Source organism: Strongylocentrotus purpuratus, unplaced genomic scaffold (assembly GCF_000002235.5).
Source record: "Strongylocentrotus purpuratus isolate Spur 01 unplaced genomic scaffold, Spur_5.0 spur5_scaffold_12, whole genome shotgun sequence".
NCBI classification, from domain to species: Eukaryota; Metazoa; Echinodermata; class Echinoidea; order Camarodonta; family Strongylocentrotidae; genus Strongylocentrotus; species Strongylocentrotus purpuratus.
In genome coordinates, this window is record NW_022145597.1 from 11,812,950 (window position 1) to 11,836,853 (window position 23,904).

At 38.5% G+C, this 23,904-nt stretch overlaps 2 protein-coding genes across 2 annotated transcripts; both read left to right on the top strand.

Annotated features, from left to right (window-relative positions):
- The first annotated feature begins 2,029 nt into the window (after positions 1 to 2,029).
- LOC115922465 (probable E3 ubiquitin-protein ligase HERC3) lies at positions 2,030 to 8,390 on the top strand. The gene is made up of 5 exons (XM_030981363.1): positions 2,030 to 2,177; positions 4,083 to 4,270; positions 7,055 to 7,262; positions 7,557 to 7,633; positions 8,161 to 8,390. The coding sequence occupies exons 2-5, from the start codon at positions 4,093 to 4,095 to the stop codon at positions 8,388 to 8,390; spliced, it is 693 nt and encodes a 230-aa protein (XP_030837223.1). The 5' UTR covers positions 2,030 to 2,177; positions 4,083 to 4,092.
- Positions 8,391 to 12,061: 3,671 nt separating this feature from the next.
- LOC105444864 (probable E3 ubiquitin-protein ligase HERC6) lies at positions 12,062 to 22,463 on the top strand. The gene is made up of 8 exons (XM_030981364.1): positions 12,062 to 12,922; positions 13,315 to 13,493; positions 14,687 to 14,777; positions 15,342 to 15,561; positions 16,695 to 16,846; positions 17,459 to 17,539; positions 18,583 to 18,678; positions 22,212 to 22,463. The coding sequence occupies exons 1-8, from the start codon at positions 12,062 to 12,064 to the stop codon at positions 22,461 to 22,463; spliced, it is 1,932 nt and encodes a 643-aa protein (XP_030837224.1).
- The last annotated feature ends 1,441 nt before the right edge of the window (positions 22,464 to 23,904 follow it).

The window sequence follows — 23,904 nt, forward strand, 5'->3', positions numbered from 1 at the left end:
CAAAAATTATACCAAACCCCCAAAACACCGAATTTTTTGAGGAACTATTTTGCGCCGACTCGCCTAGCCGCTGAATAAGCCGGGGTGGGGGGGGGGGGGGGGTCCAATTTTTAAGGAAATATGCTGAAAAATGTATTCAAATTATGTCAGAATTTAGCCTCAAACAGCCAAATTGTGCCAGACATAATGCCAGATGCTATAGAGGGTTGACCCCCCCCCCCCTTGGTATTTTTTATGTGTATATTTAAATTGAAAAAAAAAATAATAAAATAATTATACCAATGGCTGACCTAAAAAAGTTGACCTTACCCCCCCCCCCCAAAAGGAGCAAAATGTCAAATTTTCAAATTTGGAGACCCGAACAAATATGTGTATTCTTACCCCCCCCCCCCCCCCCCCGCTTGACGCTTCATTAAATAATTAGAGAAAGAAGACGATTCGTTGCACCGTTCTCGCCTCTTAATCCTTGTCTGAATTTCCAAAAATGTTTTTTTGTCTGCTCCTTTTCTCCCTACGTCATCCTACTTTTTTTTCTCTTCTCTCTCTCTCTCTCTCTCTCTCTCTCTCTCTCTTTTGGACGGCGTTTGTCTTGGGGTGACCACCCCCCCCACCGCCCCCTTCCCTGGCTACGCGCATGGCTTGAGCGGCACACCCCTGTCCAAATCAAATCTGAATACCCCCCCCCCCCCCCCGACTTAATTTGCGATCATGTCAACGTCACTTCTGATGAATGGATTTTTAATGATAATCAGAGAATTTAATGTGCATCAATGAAGAATAAGAAAATTCAGGGTAATTTAAATACCCTATTGTATCGATAATATATAACAATCACTAATTCTATTGTATGCCCGAATATCAACTTTCCAGATGATAATTTCACGTCTGGAAAGCAAGAAAACAACTTAAATCACAATGGTAAGGATATCTTGTCAATATTATACACATAGCAATTAATAAAATGATTGCTATAGTCTACCCAAATATGAGCCAGGATATTGTTCTGGGGGTACTTGTGAAGTACTCTGAATATTCTATTGGTTGTGATTTTTCTAATTTTGTTGGTCTATATGGCATGAGCATTCTCTATACACGATGAAGCATCAACCGAAATAAAGGGCCTGAATTACTAGACTAATAAATCACATCCTGCCTGGGAATCCCAATGCGCTATTTTTTAGCTAAAAGCTAACCTTGAATTGAACGTTAGATATCCTGCATCCAAGTTGTTCCAAATATCATTATCAAGGGACGAAACAGTGTGATATTCGAAGAGATAAATAATAGCCTCCACTGCATTTAAAAAATAACTGATATTTGTTTAGCCACTCTGGTTGCGCTGATATACCCGGCATTGATCTGTAGTAGAAAAATACACATTTCCTGCGCCTTTACACGAGGCGAACGTGTGAAGGCTGTCAGATGTGTTGTTTGTCGTGACGTCATGGGGATTCCCCGTCTGGCCGCAACGTTACCCTATAATTGGTCATATTTCGGTAACTTTCTACGTTGACTATAAAATAGCTGTGCGTGTGCTGATGTACATCGCGATATAGCAGACCCCAATAATTCGAAAATAACAATCAATATAATATTCAGAGTACTTCAAGTTCCCAATAACATCCTAGCTGACTCATATTTGGGTAGCTATAGCGAATCTGTCCAAATCATTTTATGTGTTGTTCTGTGCATTTTATTGATGAAATATTCTTACCATAGTGAATTTTCTTTCCTTGTCAGCCAGACCTAAGATTATAATCTGGAATACCCCTCCCCCTAAACAAATTGAGGGGGACGTGTCCTCCCCCCCCCCCACCCCCGGGATCACCGCCACTGCTAATGTCGACTGGCATGAATCATCCTCTATGAACGAGGAATCTTCAACAAGAGTAAGGTCTGAATTGTTAGACTAAACTAGTAACCAGACTTTGTTAACATTGATTGCAAAATAGATGTACGTGTCCTTACATCGCGATGTTATCATTGCGCAATGTAAATGTAAAGAAATCCCGGTCCTTGCTTATCTCGAGTATGAATATCATGTTTCTGCACTGGATGTAGGCCTACAGGCAGACGCAGGATAGATAGGTTTCATTTGTGATTTGACAGTACTCGATCAATTCTGACCGAAAAGTTTAATCAACAGATAAGGAGAGAGGAGTCGAAAAGAATAAGAGGTAAGCTAAAACAGGTATTTCAATTTAAATGTTTATGTTATTTGTGTGTATTATTCTACTGTAGGGCCCCGTCTTGGTATATCGCAACTATGTTCATGAGAGATAGGAGACTGTCAACTTGCAATCAACTCTTTACAAAACAGGGACCTGACGTGGAGATAGTCATCCATTATGTGGCATGACGCATTGCCAGCAGGTTACTCCGCTAAACAGGCTACTTATAGAGGTGTCGTGGTCGACGGTGGATACGTTGCCGGACTGCATGTCGATCACAAGGTCCGCGGGTCGAGTCCCGCCGCGGCACTAATAAGCGCTTTCGGAAAGACGACGGAAGCAACGACGATGGGAGAATTCACTCAACCGACATCGTCCTGTACTATGCTCCCGTCTTCATTTATAACCTGTATATATAGAGCGCTTTCGCAAACACAACGGAAGGCAAAGACGAGGGTATATAACCGAGCGAAACAATCAATCTGCAAATGCGCGAACCAGAATTTTCTCAGTTATTTATCCGTTAACCATTATTTCATTCACCTGATAAGAGTACAGAATAATAGTACAGTATTACAATAAAAAGAATCCTAACTGCATATATTGATCTCGGTTGAGTGAATTCTCCCGTCGTCTTTGCTTCCGTCGTGTTTGCGAAAGCATTCTAGAGTCTTTTGGCAAGATATTGTTCTACCATTGCCACAAACCCAGGTGACATAAATGGGTACCTGGCAAGAATTAATTCCTTGAATTGCTAAAGCGCCGTATAATGCCCCCCCCCCCCTCCCCGGCCTTATTAGGGTTAACACGTATCTTGTGAGGTCCCCTCCCACTGTTTGCTCTGTACTTTCTTTCCTTCCTTATATTTTATAGCTGAACATTCGTAGGCCTATATATTGTATTTCATATCCTACGGTTGTTTAATTTTCGTCTGCACTTACCAGCAACCAGCCCCTTGATCTCCTTTGTTGACTACCTACCTGATCTAAACCTTGAAGTTTAACGCTTTAAGTTATCCCTGTGATTTTAACCCTTTTCTGGGAGATGGGGATCGAGAGGAAGAGGGGGGGGGGGGGGGGGTTATTGAAGCGGTGTGTCCGGACAGTTAACACAAATAACACCTTTACTATTTTTTTGCCCTTGGATTAATTCATCAAATAGCACTAATATTCATGAATATTCTGTTCTTTATTATGTCGTACAGCATAATTCTAAAACAAGATGTAAGAAATGTCACTGTCCCTGTGTACTGTCCTCTTAGGTGCTGAGCAAGGAACACTAGTAGAGCTAGTATTTCATTAAAGGTGATACAAAGTTTTGGGAAATTTCGAAAATTGGGTGGATAGTGATTCTTTACAATTTTGATATATTTGGATGCCCCTGTGGATGTATTATAAGCACTAGAAAATTCAGCCTCAAAAACACTTCTGCTTTAGAGAAAAATTGAATATAACAATTTACCGGTGCTCCCGGTAAATTTTGATAATTTTCAAATAGTTCCTACGGCCGTACAATAGTAGCTGCGACCATGAAAATATCAAAATATGTAGTTGTGATATAAAATTTCCGAACGGGAATAGCTAATCGGTCGATTTTAGTCAAGAAACTTTGTTTCATAGCTTAATTAATATCTTAACCTTGAGAGGGAGCTATACAATATAAAGAGTTTATTATTTATAATTTCATAACTTGAGACTCGATTCCAACCGCGACAACGATCACTGCATATTGTAGGATCGCAAATGCTTCCAATATGTTCCTTTGAACCAAATTCATGACCCCATACCAAAACTTTGTATTACCTTTAACAAAAAAAAAAAGAATTGTAATGCGTGGTCTGTCGTCCGCAGGTTTTTTTATTAATCCTTTCTCGGTTTTAAGAAAACTTATGGTGCCACTCTGCTCTCCTAGAAACAAGACAATGGCTTCATCTAATCATTCGGATGATGGTGATGCTATCATGATGCTCAAGAGGACATCTTTAGAGGGCTATCCGATCAAAGATGTCTGCGGTAACCCTGAGTGCGTAGTCATGACAACCTTCAATGGGCGTGTCTATACTTGTGACCCGACAGGTGTTCGCAAGCAGGAGAATTATGGTGAGAAATTGATAATTACTGAATAATAGGCTTAATGCAAAGAGAAAAGGGTTCCTGGAGGCAATGGGTTAAATATTTTTTTTATCCAGATTGTTTCATAATGGAGCTTTCACATATACACTCTGGGGCCCGTACGTAAAAACAGACATTTTGGGAATTCTCGGCCGGCATCCGGCCGGTTGCCGTAAAGTTTCTACTGGCGCCGGGACAGTTTTTTTAAGCCGTACGGGCGCCGTGGTGCTGAGTTGGCTGCTCCCAATTCTCCCGGCGTTTTTAGCTGTCCGTTAGGCCGTAGAAAGCCCGTAAAAGGCCCGTAGGGCACCTTACGGGTCCCATGCGGGCTCCGGACGGTGCCCGGACGGCCCCTCATGATTTGGGGGGTCAATTCTCATGAAAACAATTTTCGGGCCCCTTGCGGTGTTCAAGGGTTCCGTACGTGTACCATACGGCGCCCTCACGGGCCCCTCAAGAGACCCGGGTGATATGCACAACAACAGGCGTCTGCCAGCTGGGGGCCATTTAAAATGAATATTGCCCGTGCGGGTCCCTCACGGCGGCATCTCGAATTGTACAACGCAGTTTTAAATACAGGAGGTGCGGATACCAGAGGACACATACAGAGTGAGTCAGAAAAAATGTCCCACTTTTTAAAAGTTGTATTGTTTGAAGTATGAATATATAATCATGAGTTTCCTGATATGTCTTGATAGAGTTATCCTCCCAGTACATTTAGGTACCATTTTCATTTGAATATCTGCATGCATGACTGAACATCAGACAATCTTTAGAAGACTGCCAGATCTCACTTGCGCCAAGTTGCTAGGTGAGGAATAAAATAATGTTTTGAACAAAGACAGTCATTTTTTGCTTCAATTATCCAATTAGCCAGACAGACAAAGACACACAAACACACACAAACACACACGCACACCACACACACACACACTCACGCACATGCACACGCACACAAATGAGCATTCCATTCCCTACAAGGCCCACCCAAACTGTTACTTTTTGTCGGGAATTCTTCTTATCGTACGAAAAGTTGAGTGGCCGCTGTCCTCTTGGTGTGTATTGGCGGATGTTGTGGTTCATGATGATGATGATGATGATGATGACGATTAAGATGATGACAATGATGGTGGTAGTGAATGTGTACAAAAGGGAAAAACTTTAAGGGTTATGCCGCTTAAACATTCAGCGATCTTGATAAAAATTCAATGCTCAATCAGAAAAGGGGTAATTATGAAACAATTGTCACCGTGGGTGTTGTGTGTGTTGTATGTGCGTGTGTGTTTGTGGGGGGGGGGGGTGTATGCATGTGCGCGTATCTGACTGTCTTTGTTCAATGCACTGTTTTTTATTCCTAACCAAGTAACTTGGCGCAAGTGAGATCTGGCAGTCTTGTAAAGATTATCTGATATTCAGTCATGCATGCAGAAATTCAAATGAAAATGGTACTTAAATGTACTGGGAGGATAACTCTATCAAGATATATCATGAAACCAATGATTAAATAATCATATTTCAAACAATACAACTTTTATAATGTGGGGCATTTTTTCTGACTCACTCTGTAGTACAGTGCACCGAACGGCACCCGGCCGGGCCCCGGCAGGGCACCTTCCGGGAGCCATCGGTTAGGCTCGTTAGGCTCCCGGCCGGAATCGGCCGGCACCCTGCTGGCACCCGTACGGGGGCCTTGCATGTTACTCGACCAATTTTCTCCGGGCACCTCCCGGGCGTCGCAGAATATGTGACCACACATGCCGTAGAAATAAAAATCGGACGGTTCCCGTACGGTCTCTAAATCCACGGCACGTCGCCGGGTAGGGAAAACCGTACGGGGCCCGGTTTATATGTAACCTAGGCATTAACAAGCTCACAAAACCAGTAAAAAATCAAATAATGCCTGGATTACATTTGGCCTGCGATTAGTCTACGGAGCCCGTATCCTGCCCGTATCCCCTTTTCCGTGCGGCCTCTGTGCGGAGGCATGAGGCGACCGTGAGATTTTCGTACGGATTCACGGGCTCCGCAGCCCTTACGATTTTGTTTCGCGAGAAGTTAAACAAACTTGAAAAATCGTAAGCCCGTAGCCCGTATACATGTCGTAGGTGGTATTGCACAATCCCCGCACGGGCATCGCCCGTAGGCCTCGCACTGATTGTGCAGCAAACGTACGATTTTTCGGTGAACATGGGGGCAAAAAAAAACCGTACAGAGATTGTAGACTCGTGGGGAATTCGCACGGCCATTGCACAGCTATGGCAAGGTTGCTGCTCGCTGCCCGTGGAGTATCCGTGATATTGAGCAGTCATCTTTTCACGGAAGCTGCACGGGCTCCGTACGATTTCCGTACGGAGGCTGCGGAGACTGCACGGCTACTGTATTCAAATTGCACGATTTCCGTACAATCTCCGAGCAGCCTCTGTACGGATTTGCCCTGGCCTGCCCCCGAGGGCCAACACAATATATGGCACGATGCTCGTAGATAATGTAAACACAAACATCGTACCCCGTAGCCTCCTACGATGTCTACGAAAATTCTTTGACTAATTTATCGTACGGCGCCCGGGGCAAATGTAATCCAGGCATTAAGAGAGCTAGAGAGAGATAGAGAGAGAGAGGTAGAGAGAGAGAGAGAGCAATGATTTATCTGTTCTTCTTTTTTTGCGTAGAAGGAAGTCGATACCCTTACTATCTTTATTTGCAACAGAGAGCCTGAAATTCACCAAATAATTTCATTTGAATATTCCTTCTGTCAACCTCCTCTTCTGCCAGTCGAGATGATCTTTCCGACATCCGAAGAGGAGGCTGGATCCGGCGTTGACATCGTGAGCGTATGCTGTGGTCGACATCACTTCCTTGCCCTTTCTGCCGATGGTCGGGTCTACAGCTGGGGTAGGAACGATGTCGGGCAGCTTGGTATTCGGAAAAAGAAAAAGAGACATCATAACCGGAGCCAAACAACACAAGACTTAAAACCAAGGTAGGTTCACTGCCTGATCCAGGATTGTAATTGTAAACTTAAATTCGTCTTAAAGTCAGGACATTCTACTCACACTATTTCAGATTTATGTATACTGCCATCTGCTGCTCACATCGTCCCAAATGGACAGCCATGTCCCACAATGCATCACCAACTGCGCGACAGGAACCAGAAATCGTTCTATTTGCCTTCACCAAAAGATGGCGCAATTGAAAAAAAAAACGTTACAGCAGTGGTGGCGATGTCGGTAAAATATTCTACCTTTATTTATTTTAACAACATGCATGTTTTCAGATTGATCGAAGAACTCTCAAACTATGACGTCATCCAGATTGCGTGCGGAGACGACCATTCACTCGCACTCACTCGAGGTAATTAGTCTTTCTTTTCCAGTCACATATAAGTTACTTCGGACAACCGCTGACATGCAAATTATTCAATAACAACACAACCAATGACGCACACTACATATAGGACCCTCATCGTTTAATATAAGGCAGTGTGTGTATAAAAGATATCCAAGTAACAAATAAACCGGATTTGGATCGGATGTTGATACTTATGTTTTTCTGGAAATTAATACTGTAGATATATTTATTTAAAATGTTTGTTATTTGAATGTTTCACGTATTGTGTATGATTAATCGTACTAAAAGGATAATTTAGACTCTTAAAATATCAAACCGAGTTTAAAGGGCATGCGTCATACATATATAATGACTTTATCTTCCCTTTATTATATAAAGGTCAATGTACTGCATCTTTCGTTATTTTGTTTTTGTCTAACTATATGTCCCTTTCTTGATTTAAAGTGGACTTTACACTGTGTGTGCATGCATAATTATTAAGTGTGTGTGTATCATAAAGATTAAACTGTTTTTCACTTCCTTTTCGCTAGATCGTCGGCTGTTTTCATGGGGTTCCAACAGTCATGGTCAGCTAGGTGTGAAGACCAAGGGACACGCGAAACCCATAGAAATCAAAGGTCTCTGGGGAATCCCATTACAACACATTGCCGCTGGCGGCGCTCATTCCGTTGCTCTTTCCACTACCGGGTCAATATTTGTATGGGGCAGTAACACGCATGGGCAGTTGGGATTACAGCAGTTGGATGGTAAGCGACAGTAATTGCTAATAATGCTTTTTTTTCCCTAAAAACTTGAAACGTGTTTAAGCACGCAAGCAACAAACAAACATGAAGAAGAAAAAAAAAAAGGAATAAAAAAGTGGTAAGAAAGAGGTTTTTCTTTTTAAAGTCCAAAAATCTCTGAAAACCATGAAGCTAAAACCGGATAGCACGTAAGGGTATTTAGAACCAGATTGCGTGATGGATGTACATGCTATTTTATATCGTATTTTACTATTGATACTTTTTTTTTAAACGCTCAGGATTTTGACGTAACCCATCCTTAACCCCCGCCATTTTTAGATACACCCTTGCTTGACACCAAGAGGTATAATATGTATCTTTCCATTGACCTTTTTTTGTCTTCTTTTCTTCTTCTTGTCCTCTTACCGAGGTGTTTTATTTCACATATTTCACATTTCAAGTACATTTACATAAATTTACATTTTAACATAAAAAAAGACAAAAGTAATGAAATAAATAGTTATAACCTTCACATTTCTTAAAAATTTTCCTTGTGTTTCTTCAATAAAATACTTTGTTTATTTGCTATGTAGCTTGTAGTTTTAATTTGAAATTAATGAACAGACTTTTACTACTGTACTCCAATTGCATAAATTATGTTTTGATGGAAATATAGTATGCAATATTCTAAAATTAACTTGCTTTATCCTATTTCTTCCATTGACCTATAGTAAGTCTTATTGTCTTATCTTCCAACCATCATCTCTAGATGTGAAGCTACCGGTCAAGTTGTGTTCCTTATCACAAGACAATGTCAAGGTTGTCTCGTGCGGAATGTACCATACAAGCTTCCTTCAACAGGTAAGAGCACAGAGGTGTTGCAGTCGAGTGGTTTAAACACTGGACTGGAGATTCGAAGGTCATCGATTAAAAACTAGTATGACACTTATGCACTTAAAGGGATCCGGTAACTTTGTCTCAGATTCTGAAACAAAATTCTGGATTTAGCTCATGATGCAATGATAATTATAAACCTTTAGGTCAGTCAGGAGCCCCATGACTTTTACAAGCCGATCGCCTGTCTGATTATCAAGATATTTATGATTGGAATTACAAATTTTGAAAACCGTTCGCCTGACGGTTTTCATAACACTACAGTCTATTGGGGAAAACGAGTATGGTAAAACCGGTCACTGAAAGATTTTTACTTTTTTGAGGCACTTCTTGATCATTTTGAAGCGCAATTTTTTTAGGGCTTCAATATCACACCATATCACAGACACTGATAACACTTAGGGCCGTGTATCTCAGATTTAACATTGTTAAACGATCCCTTTAAGCAAGGCATTTTTCTGCATTGCTTCTCCCCACCCAGGTGTTCAATGGGTACCTGTACGGAGGCGAAAGTCTTGTAATTTGCTCAGCACTGCGACCTTTTGCTACATAGATAGTGGGGAACATGCATACATCGATAGTGGGAAATCCTTAATCCAATGACCGGGGTAATATTATTTCTGTAAAGCACATTTGGACATCACGAATATATTGAGCTTAATCTAAACACAGTATACTATCACTGTTATTATTAGGTGATCCGCGAAGCGTGTTATGTTTTGGTTTTCTTTTCTGTATGAATTTTATTACGTAGATATCTCATGAGTGGCATGATAAATGACCATGAAGCTTTCATGTCATGTGGCATAATGATAATTGATCCTAACGAAGAGATTTTTCTTATTACTGATGCGTGACGTCATCAAGACGCCATTTTGTTAATTTCTAATATTGGCCATATTTCATTCATACATTGTCATTTCTTAATGATATTTTATATGCAATACCTTTAAGGTCATGGGTAAAATTTTGATTACAACGATGTCCGTACGCGCGTCAAAATTTGAAATTGGGCGAATTGCTTATTAAACCAATTATTCTACACGTTTTAGACCTTTTTGAACATTTCAAAACTTTGAGCGAGCGGACGCATGCACACTTTTTTTGCTCGTGCCGTCCGTACTGAATGTATTAATTCAATTTTGTTCATTTGCATTGTGTTGCTGATACTATTCATATCATTCTGAAATCATTTTAGCTTTCATTGACCTTAATTTAGCTCATAATCAACGCTCCTTCAAGTACCTATTTTTTTAATTCGCTGAAACTCTACATAATTGCTATGTTGTATGCATTATGATTCAATCTTTGATCAGAAGACGACCAGCAACGTGGTTACAATTCCGATTAAAGATGAAAACTGCAAAATTTGCCATTATGGTTTCTACTTGTACAGTGCGTGTTATCTCCCATTGAGTTTGTATTTTATTTACGGCATAGTCTGTACAAGACCAAATCTCCCATTGAGTTTCTACATATGTCTCGATCAAGGCGGCAGATCACCTAAATCGTCGCCGTGACGAATTCAATGTCTAGTATCGTGATCAGTAATGATCATTTCCTAAATGGGATGAGCTTTCATGCAGTCATTTATCTTTGTTGGGTACTATTTTTTCAGCAATGTCATGATAATTGTAGATTTAGAGTAAAGTATAGCATTTACTTGAACAACTCCCTGATTCTGATGACTCTTTGATTTACTCCTGATATAAGTGGAACTAGTCGCAAATGAGAGGTACTCCTTACTTCTTACTGTTAATACACGTTACATTTGGTTACTCCTTAAAATATGAGATCATTCCATGCTAATATTTCATATTCAAAATATGAACTTCAAATAATAGATCTCCGTCGAATCTTTAACAATAAGAAATGCCGATGTAGCAATCCTGAGACAGGTAGAAAGACCAGCCAACGCACCTCTTGCAAACTTTGGCGCTCACGCTACTTATTTTCGACTACATACCAGACTAGAATAAGTGAGGATATTTCAGGTCTTCCAAAAAGTAAATGATTGTTTTGTGATCGATCTCCTTGAGCTATAATTTTCTTTGAATTTGCGGTTTATTTTCCGTAGAATGGCCAGCTGTTAGTATATGGTAGGGGTGTAGACAGGTGCCCTTGTGACTCTGATGAATGGGGCAAGTCTGAACTGAGACCTGGACGACCCAAACGGTTCCGCACGTTCTCTTTTCTACAGTCAACCAGGTGTGCATTTATGTATTTTGTTGTTATTACTTATTGTTGTGTTCGTTAATTTGTTTTGTTGGTGTTGTTTTTTGCTCTATAGCTTTTTATGGTATTAATTGTTTTGATTATTTCCACAAGATTACCATTATATCACCGCTTTTGATGACAAACTGATTTTATTAATCTTTTGATACTTTTGGAACTAGTAGATGGAACAGTATTATATTAATTCTACATTGTTGTCCACAATAAAGAATTTCCTTTATTGAAATCAGTGGCTGAAACGACTAGAATGAGCAAACGATTAACTTTGTCTTTGTGCTTACCAAAGAGTGTTTTTTTCGTGGATCAAGACCCTTAACTTCCAAACAATTTCAAAAATACTAACATAAGTCAACATAAATAAGATAAAATAGTTCAATGATATTCTCTTGTGAAACCACCACTGATGACAAAGAAAAAATATACCGCAACATATTTCGACACCTTAGACTTCTATCTTACCGTTCCATGCAGTCGATGTACATATGCTGTTGATGATTTCACACACGGGATCTTCGTTCTTGATCACGAGAAGGTCCAAAAGGATGGGATTGTACAGCTTGAACACCTTGAAGGAGGTTCGATGATTGATGTGTTTGAACGTGAATCGTCCACTGATTGGCCACCCGGTCGTTACGTCTTTGACCCAAAGGTCTGGGAACCAGCAACGTCCTTAGAGGACTACGAACATTTCGAAAGGTTCGAAGAAGGAACCCGCAGAGACGATTCCTTAAACGATTGTAGATTTGTTGCATTTCAAGACGACGGCGATGAAGATGGTGATTTTGTCGACTGCAGTAGCAGCATCGGCGACACGCACAGTGATGATGATTCCTTTTTGACTTGCGATGAGGATGATGTCAGTATTTCCTGTGATGCTTTTCATGATGACCCGGGAGTTAGGTGTGCCTTTATTGACAGCCAAGAGGACATGTCATGGAACCACGCAGATTCAGTTGAAACATCACCTAAGCCTGTCGCACAATTTTCCCACGGTACGTCTTCCGACGAACAGTACAGTCAATCCACAAAGGACAAAGAGAGAGCGCCTACGGACATGGATAGAACAGCAACTAAACTCCACTCCCAACAGTCAGGAAGTGAGATCCCTCAGTCCAACTCTTGGTCAGAAGAGAGGATTGTGACACTTTCATCTGATGCTGCAACACATCCCACCACTCAAGTGGGTGTATCTCTAATGAATGATCCTGCCTTTTGTGCTGAACACCTTGTTCCTATTGAGGACGGCATTACTGATCTTTGTGCTGCATTGGATGCGATTTCAACCACCAAAGACCATGATTGTCCTGCGAGAGAAACGGTGGAAGATTTATCTGGAGAAGCTGGTGTTGGTCAGGAGAACAATCAAAGGCCTCCAAAAACCTGGCGCCGACTGTGCGCTGGACAGGAAAACATTTTTATCATAGAGCAGGACGAACCGATGGTAAGTTTACTTCAAGTTATATGTTGTGGCTTTTGTCGTTGTAGTTTCCTGATCAACAACCGAGGAAGGTGCAAAAAACGTGAAGATTAGTTGGTCATGTTTATGGGGGCCTGTAAAGACATTTCAGAGTTTGAGATGAGTTTCACGTACAATTAATATACGAATCGTCGAAGATTTACTTTTTGAAAAATAGAAAATGATACAGAATATCAATAACAAATAAAAGGCTAGTTGTTAATAATTATATTTTGTCCCAAACTTAAAATTTACCTGACGTACTTTTATTTAGTAATCATCTAAATCGCTGGTTATGATGTCTTTTGATTTTGATAGCATTTCAAGTCTGAATATGAGCGGGTATTCATTCCTTCCTTTATATTTTTCACCCACAGAGGGAAGATGTCCATATATCAATTACCCCTGGAAGAGAGATCGATACACTGTCTGCCGAACTGCTGCAGAGTTTAAGTGACGTGGAAGGAGACATCGCTGAAGAGGACGCCTTATTCCAATATGCAAGCATGGTGTTCTCATCCCCTGCTTGCCTAAATGCATCCTTCCGCCAAACAGGGTAAAGATGATGTTTTCCAAGGACAATCATTTCACAGGTCATACATATCGTCTTAGCATCTACATTTAAGCTTTACCACAGGTAGATTGGGTTCTTTAAAACCCGCCACACCCGGTGTTTGTCTTTGAATTGTTTTGGTTTAGACTGGTTTTATTTACGATCATAAAATATATAATACAAACATCTTAACACATACAGAAACCAAAACCTAATATATTCTACAAGGAATATTCTAGGAGGTTGAAATATTAAACTGAAAAAGGAAATCGATGGATCACCCGCTTCAGATCATCTGACAAAGTTTACATGTTCTTCATCGGGGTCCCTAAATAACTGCAATAAATTGATTATTCAATTAAAAACAATATTGTTTATTCATTTTTATTCATGAAAGTACATATAATATTATAGTAAGGATGTGACATAAAACCCAGGAGAGAGATTTAAATTACACTATATGCATCTCATGTAGGATAACGATGACTATTCACAATAACAATCGGGAAAAAAATTAATAATCATATAAACAAGACACATGAACCAGTGCGTGTACATATTAATGATTATCATCATTACAACAACTATATATTCCCATAAACAACACCACTTACCCTTTCCACCCCCTACCTTAATTTAATTTCAGTTTTATTGAAGGGTCTATTTTCTGAAAATAAAATATACTATAATAAAGATTGCAATTAAAACTGTTAGGCTACATAATATATTTAACATTTTCTAGGTATTCATTTGTACTTCTTAAACAATTAAGTTCAAAGTTTTCTTATTTTCGAACATTAGGAGGTAAGCTATTGCATAATTCACCACAACGATATAGAAAAGTACGTTATCAATTGTGTTTGTATTCGGTCTTGGTGAGTGCACTTTGTAGCCATTTCGTTAGCAGTATTCTAATCGTGTACAAAATATTTTTTTTTTACTGCAAATAATGTGGAGCATGTTCCAAGCGGTTTCTAATTTCTCTGCTGATTTACAGTCGCATGGAATTTTAAAAAATCAACCAAAACAACTTTAAAAGCCTTAAACTTGTTCCTTACCTCGTATAATAAGCGACAATACGGACGTCGTTTTTCAAAGGCGATATGATGAGGCATTAAAATCGTCTTTAAGTTAATTTCCTAGAAGTATTCGCGATGATTTAATCTAGTTTTAACGTTTGTACTTCATATTTTTAGACCTAACGAAGTCAATGGTCTTAACATTGATCTAAAAGCAGCGAGAAGGGCGTTCGGAGTGATCAGTAAGAACGACAAACTCCTTGAAAGGGTAAAAATGTTAATAGTTTTACATTGCACGTTAGATTTCGTCATTATATTAATATGATTTATAGCCATAACATTTGTACGGAACTCCATATTGATCACATCTTGCAGTTTTTAAAAGAATAACATTTATCAATCAAACGAAAACGTATTTATTCAGCAAGAAAACACACATTTCCTAGGAAGAGATACGAAAAATCTATTCAAAACAAATTGTTTTGGGTAAACTCAACAGAGGAAGTTGATATCAAAAACAGCGATTCCCAGTTCTGTTCTTTTGTGTTAAATGTTTTAATAATTTGATTATCTTGTCGGATGGTCGAAATATTATGATTTGCTGTAAAGATCAAAAAGATCTTTTCTAAAAGCGACCAAAGGTAACAACAAATTAACAACTTAACAAATTAACAACTACATACAACATGGTTGAATTGAAATGTAATACACCTTACTCAGAAATGTTAAGATATCAGTTATATTGTATTTTTTTTTAAAACAACTATGCATATCTTTACAGGTAATTGAATTCTACAAAATAAGTTAATTTTCACATTATCATCTTCCACAGCTCTCCGATGTGATCTCTGTTGATCTGTGTACCAGCATACCCCAGTCGACACCCCACGTCGAAGCCCTTCAGTTCATATTTATTCTGATGGAATGTCCTGTCTTCAGTAACCCTCACCGCCACTGGGGGCGCCGTGCCCTGGCTGCTGCAGAAAGGTTGTTAGGATTCCTTCACACGGCATCGCAGGCCGCATACAACAATTCCAAATCGGCAACACCTGGTAAACAGTCAGACACAACTTTAGGAAAACCGAGTAACCTGCATCGGGGACAAAAATGCAAAGCAGCCTGTTGTATATATATATATTGTTTAATGCTTAGGGCTAATTATCTTCAAAATCACTAAATGATCTATCATGTAAAAATTCTTTAGGAATGGCAGAAAAAATATGAAATAATAAATATCCAAAGCAAGATTTTATAAAATGACTTTGGATGAGTTTAAACATGCCTTTTGTACGGCGTACTGCCACTCATGATGAGAGCACTGTGTTTACTGTGAGGTTTTCCAAGTATTTGCCTTCACTCGAGTTTTCCAAAGTTGTTTCTTATTGATAAATACCTCTGTAGACAATTTCCTCATGTCATGTGATGTTTAGAAAATACGAAGCAAAGGCAACATGATCGTAAAGACTTAAAGAGAAGGTTGAGTTCTGGGAAGAGGTGAAAAATAATTTGTGAGCGTTATCATTCTTATGCAAGTGTGGAAGAACATTAGATAATACATGTTCCCTGAAAAGCATGGCTCTTCAAATGCCTTCATATTATAAATATGACAAGTAACAGCTTAAAAATCCAGGGTAGGATTTTTACGCCACGTGTTTGTGTAGTCCCAAATACATCTTTCTGTGTACAGTGTTTGTAACTTTACCAAGACTTGGCCAAATCTCTTATCATTTTGATGATTCCAGAACCTTGCAATACACACATATTCTTACATGCTAGATGATCAACCTTTTCTGGTCGATTCCACACCGTTTCTTTCACAATGCAATCGCATGACCAGAACTCAACTTCATCTTTAAGGGAAATCGTCCTTGGACAATTTCAACAGCTAAAGCTTGACGAAAGCCTTTCGCAATCTGCAAACATTGTAATGCATCATTACCAATCCGAACGTGAATTTCTATAGGCGATACAGTATGTATTTAAATTCCCATAGAGTTTATTTCAAGAAAGTCTTTGCGATCAGGTTAATTAAACGATGTAAATAAAGATTGCTAAGCGGGTTTGTATGACACGAGTTCCGACAGCAATTTTAACATAAAGCACCAATGTTATCCTTGATTTCAACCCTGCAATGCACCCAACACCATATCTAACCTTTATTCTATATCCACTTGCTTCATCTTAGCTCGATGGTGGAAGTTCGAACCGATGTCATTTCAGCGTACAATCACGGCTTACCGAATGTCCCTCACAACCCTATTCAATGACGGAGCACTATTGGAGAAGGAACTGGACAACTTTCGGAGCAACCTGAGAGTTCTGAGCTACTTAAATGAGGTGAGAAAGTTAATACTATTTGAACCAGTTCTGTTAGTTTTTTTACGGCTGTTAGACACTTGCTCCTGCAACAATTGCTCTGAATTAATTTCCTACACTAACAGATTTCCGAACTTCAACCCTGGACCAATTTTAACGAATTGCATACAGGTCCACACCCACATACACCCACACCAGCAAACCCAACCCAACCCACCCACCCAAACACCCACACACACACATACACACTAACCCTACTCTAATTAGCTTTTTGAAGGGAATATTTCACATGTAAAGGGGTCAAAATACCCCCCCCCCCCACCCGCCACCATTCTCCTCTAGATCTCCCCATATCCGGGCCCTACACAAGGTCAGATCTTGAAAGAAGCCATGGATTCGCGATCTTTAACTCCCGACCGCCAACATAACCACCCTTGATGTGAGGATAATTTTCAACACGGTTAAGGTGTCTAATTAATCATATTCACTTTGATTATGTGTAAATGTTTTCAGAGTAATATGTTAATATGTCTTGTCAATACTTTTGCGTATCTATCGACATCTGTATTTCATTCAGCAAAAATATATGCCTTATCTCCGTGTTATCCTTTGTATTTGTTTGTTCTATATTAGATTAATCTCCAGCAAGACATCCTTTCCATTCAGACGTTCTACATCCAAGATTTAGACAAAGTCTGGAAACATCCACCTCCAGTAAGTGATACCGGTCTGATCGTTCTTTTCAGTGGAGGGGGAGTTCTAGTTTTGCCGAAGAATCATTTTTTTCCCTCGAAGGCTCTATAAAAAATTGCCATACAAGAGTTCACAATTCCGAAGTTGATGACATAGGGTTGTATTCTTTTCAGAATTATAAACAATCGGCATAGTGTGTCAAATTTATTATTATTAGTTTTGTTTTGGTAATAGTTACGTACTTTTATTAAAATTAAATTTTTGTAGTATCGAACAAGAAAAATTGAACTTTCGGATTACCGAATATCTGAAAATTAAAAAGCGCCATGTATCACATCGAACCACCCTTGCGAACTTTTGCCATTGCAGCCCCTAAATTATGGAACAGTTTACCTATTATTATTCGTCAATCCCCATCTGTAGAGTCTTTTAAGGCAAGTCTGAAGTATTTTTTGTTTACCGGTAATAGTAATTGATAGGGCAGTTTTAATTATCTGTAATGTTATTATTAGAATTATGTATTTTTTTGCTTTATGTTTATTTTACGTTGTACCTAATTACTTGTATGTTAAGCGCTTAGAAACATTGTATTAAGCGCTTTATAAATGTAACTTATTATTATTATTATTAAAATAGTTGATATCACTACAGAACTGTCAGGAGTAATGACTCTCGTATCCTAGCAAGGATAAAGGAAAGATCTCGAAGTGCCTATGATACATTTTTGTTTTTATGTGTATTTGAAACATGCAAGATAAATAAATGACGAAAATTTTCAATTGAATAATTGTTATGTATGGTTAAACTAACATGAAAGGAAAACAGAGCGTCTTTACAGTGATGCCATTATTTTAAAATTTGTTTTGCTTAAACGAAGTGCAGATTATGTCAATCCAATTTGCAACGTTAATGCATGTACTATTTGCAATGTTTGACACGTTCCCATTGAAAACCAATCTTTCCACAGTGTGGGCTATTTACCGTAAATTTATTAATTATTTATGTTCAATCCAGTGTTATTATAAACAAGAAGAATGGTAGTGTACTTTTTTTTATGGTTATAGCCGTTGCAGAAATTCTCCTGGGCGTCGTATCCATTTCTCATTGATCTGGAGATGAAAACAGAGATGATTGAATGCCATAACATAAGTAAACAAGATGTAAGTATAATTCTATTTCTTTGTGAGAAGTTGGGATCAGTCAACAAACAATACAATAATACTACACCATGTAGGTTTACAAAGTGCCAAATCGTACTTTTTTCCGAATTCATTCAAATTCCTTAGCCTCTGATTTATTTTGTCTGTATTTTTAAAGTATAGTTGAGTTTTGGTACAGAGTGTGCTACACAAAATAATTTTGTTTTGATATAATGAAAAACTGAGGGTCGAATTTGAAAGAGCATACAACTTAAATGACAAAATCATCTTTGTATGATCAAATTTAGTTTAGAAACGGCTGAACTATCCATATAAAATAATGATTTCTTATATTTGTTGGACCAACAGAAATTCGATAATTTTGAACCAGCCGTTGAAAAAACGAGATAGCCCATTATTCCTTTTAATCCAGCCAATACCAATGTTGTTTTTTTTTTTTTTGGGGGGGGGGGGCTTTTTCGTGTTGGTTATAAAACGCACAACCAGCCGCCGGCCCGTGTATTGTTATTATTAATTAATTAATTAACGGTCACTGTGTTATTTGAAAGTGGAGCTGTATTGGTATTTGTTGTCTTTTTTGGTGTCTTTTTTCAGGTGCAAGTAGTGCCCCATTTTCACATCTGATAATTGCCCTTTTTATTTTGACACGTGCACCTTTACTTTTCTAATAATTGTTCTTTTGCCTTCTGATAAGTGCCCACTTTTCCTTTCTCCATAACATGCATCCCTTATTCTAAAGCGACTGAGAACCCCCTTTTTTCCAAGAACTTTCCCAAGAGCTCGCTTGCCATGCTCGCTCGCATTTATAGTCGTTATAATTATGTTACTTATAAACAAACTTCTCAGTCTATCTTCATTAGATTGTGCTGAAAACTCATCAGGGTTTGTTTTTGGTCCCATTTATAAGATGCAATGTTTCGCAATGAGACCTCATGAATCTTTGAACTTTTGCTCGCTCGCTTCGCTCGGTCGGAAATCGATATTCAAACCATCACACCAATCTGCAAAGTATGTTGCTTAAACAGTATCTTGAACTATGTAAAGAGAGAAACGAATATTGATATCATCCCTTGTAGTGTAATCACAATCATGACGATGTAGGGGTATTTTTGTTTTCTTGTCCTCTTAATACCGAGGTGTTTTATTTCACATATCTCATATTCCATATATATTCACATAATTTACATTTTAAACATAATTAAAACGACAAAATTAATTAAATAAATGGTTATAACCTTAACATTTCCTGAATAATTTATTTAAGTTTCGTCAATAAAAAACTTTGCTTATTTGCTATACAGTTGTAGTTATCATTTGAAATTAATAAACAAACTTTTACTATTGTACTCTTTTACCATGATAGCGATTTTGGATATACATTATGTATATTATGTATTGGCCTAAAATTAACATGAATTTTATCTCAAGGATTTCTTTTTCTTCAATACAATTAAACTTATAACTAATGTTTTTTCATTTATATCTATTTGCTCATGAAAGTAAATATAAAGTAAGTGTTTAATAATTTTCCAAAAAACTCGAACCTTATTAATTTTAACAAGACATGACAAGTTGTTTATGTTTATTTTCAAATATCACACTGGTCATTGTCAATTATACGCCATCTGCATAGATTATGTTTTGATGGGAAGATATTTTGCAATACTTAAAAATTAACTTGTTTTATCCTATTATTTCCTATTTGTTGACATTTAAAATTGATTACTTTCTGCCAATTAAAACAAAAAGGTAAATTACCTTTATCTTTTAGCAATTGGTTGCGGAAGCTTTTAATGTTTCGTCTTGTAACTAAATATATCAACAAACTCTCATGTAGCTACTTCTATCAAATTTGAATTGTTTTGTTTAGTACTTAATTGAACCTTCGTTCGAATAAATAATTTATTTAACCAATAGGTTGGAAAACATGTCTTGCATTTTGCGTATTCGAACTCATTAATAATAATAGGTGAATACCAAATTTACTTTTAAACAGAATCGAATCTTTCCAACTTCCAGTTTTAATTACATGTTTTACTTTAAAAATTCCAGCTAGGCCTACATACCACTTTGAAAACAATAATGTAGATTTTTTAAAAATAATATGACTACTTTTCCATAATATGTCCTCTTCTATTCATGTTACTTTAACCGTAAGTCTATATATTTAAATGCTGACCATACAATCAGAAGATTTTGTTAAATCTCTGGCAGTCTTTTTCGTTTACACAAAATTGTTATATGTTTTTCTTATTTAAATGATATTGTAAGATATTTGGAAAAATTACAATCAATTTTCAATCCAATATTTGAATAATGAATTTCATCTGCAAGTTTGTTGATCCAATGAATTGCTTATCCAAAATAAATACAAAGAATTTATTTTCGAATCCATGTCAACCATATCAAGACCACCATTTAACGTTTTATTTAATCAGACATTTCTTTTCACTCTCTCTCTTTGAACTCCAAAGAAAAGCATAAAATCATTTTATTCAATTATTTGATAACGAATTTTGGAGCAGTTTGTGTAACGATTAAAGGCTTTGATAACAACCAGTTAACCATACAACGTTAATGGTCTGTGTTTCCAGTTTTTCAATATAATTTGAATTATTTTGATTTTTTTCTTTTTCATCCCAACTTAAACATTCATTTTCCATTTCATTTCTCCACAATCTACACCTGCATAAGCTGTATTTAATTTCATTACTTTTAGTATTATCCCAATTTACTTGAGGACCTGACACTGCTCCAAAATTCCTGACCTCTTCCATAACATTGATCAATGATTCTGAACTTTTGACAAAAATGGTTGTGTCATCTTCGAGTTGAGAAACTTTTAATTTGGACAATGTAGAACCTAAGATATGAATTGCTTTTTATACCTTCGTTTTTTCGGATCTTACATGCTAGAAATTCGGCTACAATAACGAAAAGTAAAAAAGACAAGGGGCATCCTTGTCTGACCCCCCTGCTCAATAAAGACGATGAAGGGGTATATACCAACGTTTAAAAATGGGGTTTGTTCACTTTGAGGTTTCGCCTTGAAGGTACCCCTCTTTGTTGTCCCCCCCCCCCCCCGCCCCACAAACACACTCTGAAAGATGCACCGCTGCCCCTGCCTCAACAGACTTTGAATAACATGGGTTAGGGTTGGATTCCCTGCGGCGGCATGACGTAGTTTGGCAAGAAATTCATCTCTATTGACACTCTCTACCCAGGATATAATGGGTACCTGTGAGCGTTGCCGAAAGCCAATGTAACTGCTTTCGCCATTGCCTTTCATGAATGTGCGTGAATCGTGCAAAATGGTAGGAAAACTACCTAGGAGTGGAAATGGTGCACGTGTGTATGCGGGCTCGAAATACAATGACCAGGCGTAATGATGATGACATTGTGAAGGGCATTGAAGTATTCACATGATGCTGTATAAGTGTAATATGTTGTCATTTTGTTAAGGTTATAGTAGTTAGTTCTACCTAATATTTAATTTCAAAGTTGTCATTTTTTTTCAACAATTGCTTTTTAAGGATGCCATGGAACAGGAAATAAGTCTAAATCCAGTGTTGGAATTATGTTCTAACCTCGGGATGCCTCTATATCACGTGTATATTAACATTGATGTAAACCGGGATGACATCTTCGGGAGGAGTGTCAGGGACCAGTTAGCCGAGATGCTGACTTTCCCGAGGTCCAAGCTTCAAAAGCCCTTCATGGTCAATTTCATGGATGAAACGGGTATTGACTGGGGGGCTCTGAGTATGGTAAGTGGTTATTGTTAGCCTTGTAATAGCCAATGTTTAATACACCTTTATTAAAGATACTATGTCCCTTTTTTAACCAACATCAAATTCTGTAGAACTATACAGGAATTATGAAATCGTCATATATGTCCTATCTGTGAAATTTAAACGTCGGCAGTGTCCTAGTATTAAAATCATGTAAGGAAACACGTTTACTTGCTAGACTTCACTGCCAGACGCTATTGAGTGACTGACTGGCTTTTTTCTCCTTTTGGTTATAACATACATAAAATGAGCTGTATAGGGTACATGAGCATTTGTCTACATCAATAACCAGGGGCGTAAATCCGTACCGAGGAGTGGGGGGGGGGGGGGATGATCGGCGATAGGCATCACATACTAGCACGAGCACACGCCAACACTAATTTACGCAAGCGCGCGCGATCGCGCACGCATAATCACACAACACACACACACACACCACGCACACACAAACGCACATACATACACACACGCACACACACAAACGAACAAACAACAAACACTTTAAGAGAAAGAAGACGATTCGTTGTACCGTTCTCGAAAATAATCCTCGTCTGAATTCAGTTCCCCCCCCCCCTCCCACGCGAAGCGCGGAAGCTTTTACGTTTCATAAAATCATTAGAGAAAGAAGACGATTTGTTGTACCGTTTTCGAAAATAATCCTCGTCTGAATTCAATTCCCCCCCCCCCCTTCCGCGCGAACCGCTGAAGCTTTTACGTTTCATAAAATCATTAGAGAAAGAAGACGATTTGTTGTACCGTTCTCGACTTTTAATCCTCATCTGAATTCAGTTTTTCCCTCCTCCCGCGCGAAGCGCGGAAGCTTTTACGTTTCATTAAATCATTTGAGAAAGAAGACGATTCGTTGTACCGTTCTCGACTTTTAATCCTCATCTGAATTCAGTTTTCTCCTTCCCCCCCCCCCCTCCCTCCCGCGCGAAGCGCGGAAGCTATTACGTTTCATTAAATCTTTAGAGAAAGAAGACGATTCGTTGTACCGTTCTCGACTTTTAATCCTCATCTGAATTCAGTTTTTCCCTTCCTCCCCCCTCCCTCCCGCGCGAAGCGCGGAAGCTATTACGTTTCATTAAATCATTAGAGAAATAATTTCGTTGTAATGTGATTCGTTGTACCATTCTCGACTCTTAATTTCTTTAAAAAAGGGGTGGGTTTTTTCTCTCTCTCTTTGGACTCCTGAGAAATGTAAAAAGGAGGTTATAAAATATCTTGAATATCATAGAAAAATTGTTCAAATCCCGGGATCAAATTCCTGAAATTCCTGCTAGCTTTGAAAGCTCATTCAGGATAATTTCATTTTGAAAAGTAAAAGTATTGGCCCCCAGTCCCTCTCGATCGACTAGAGCTCACCTGAAATTGAGGGGGGGGGGTGTGGTACATTTAGCAGTGTTCCGGATTGGGGGGGGGGGGTCTCCAAGGC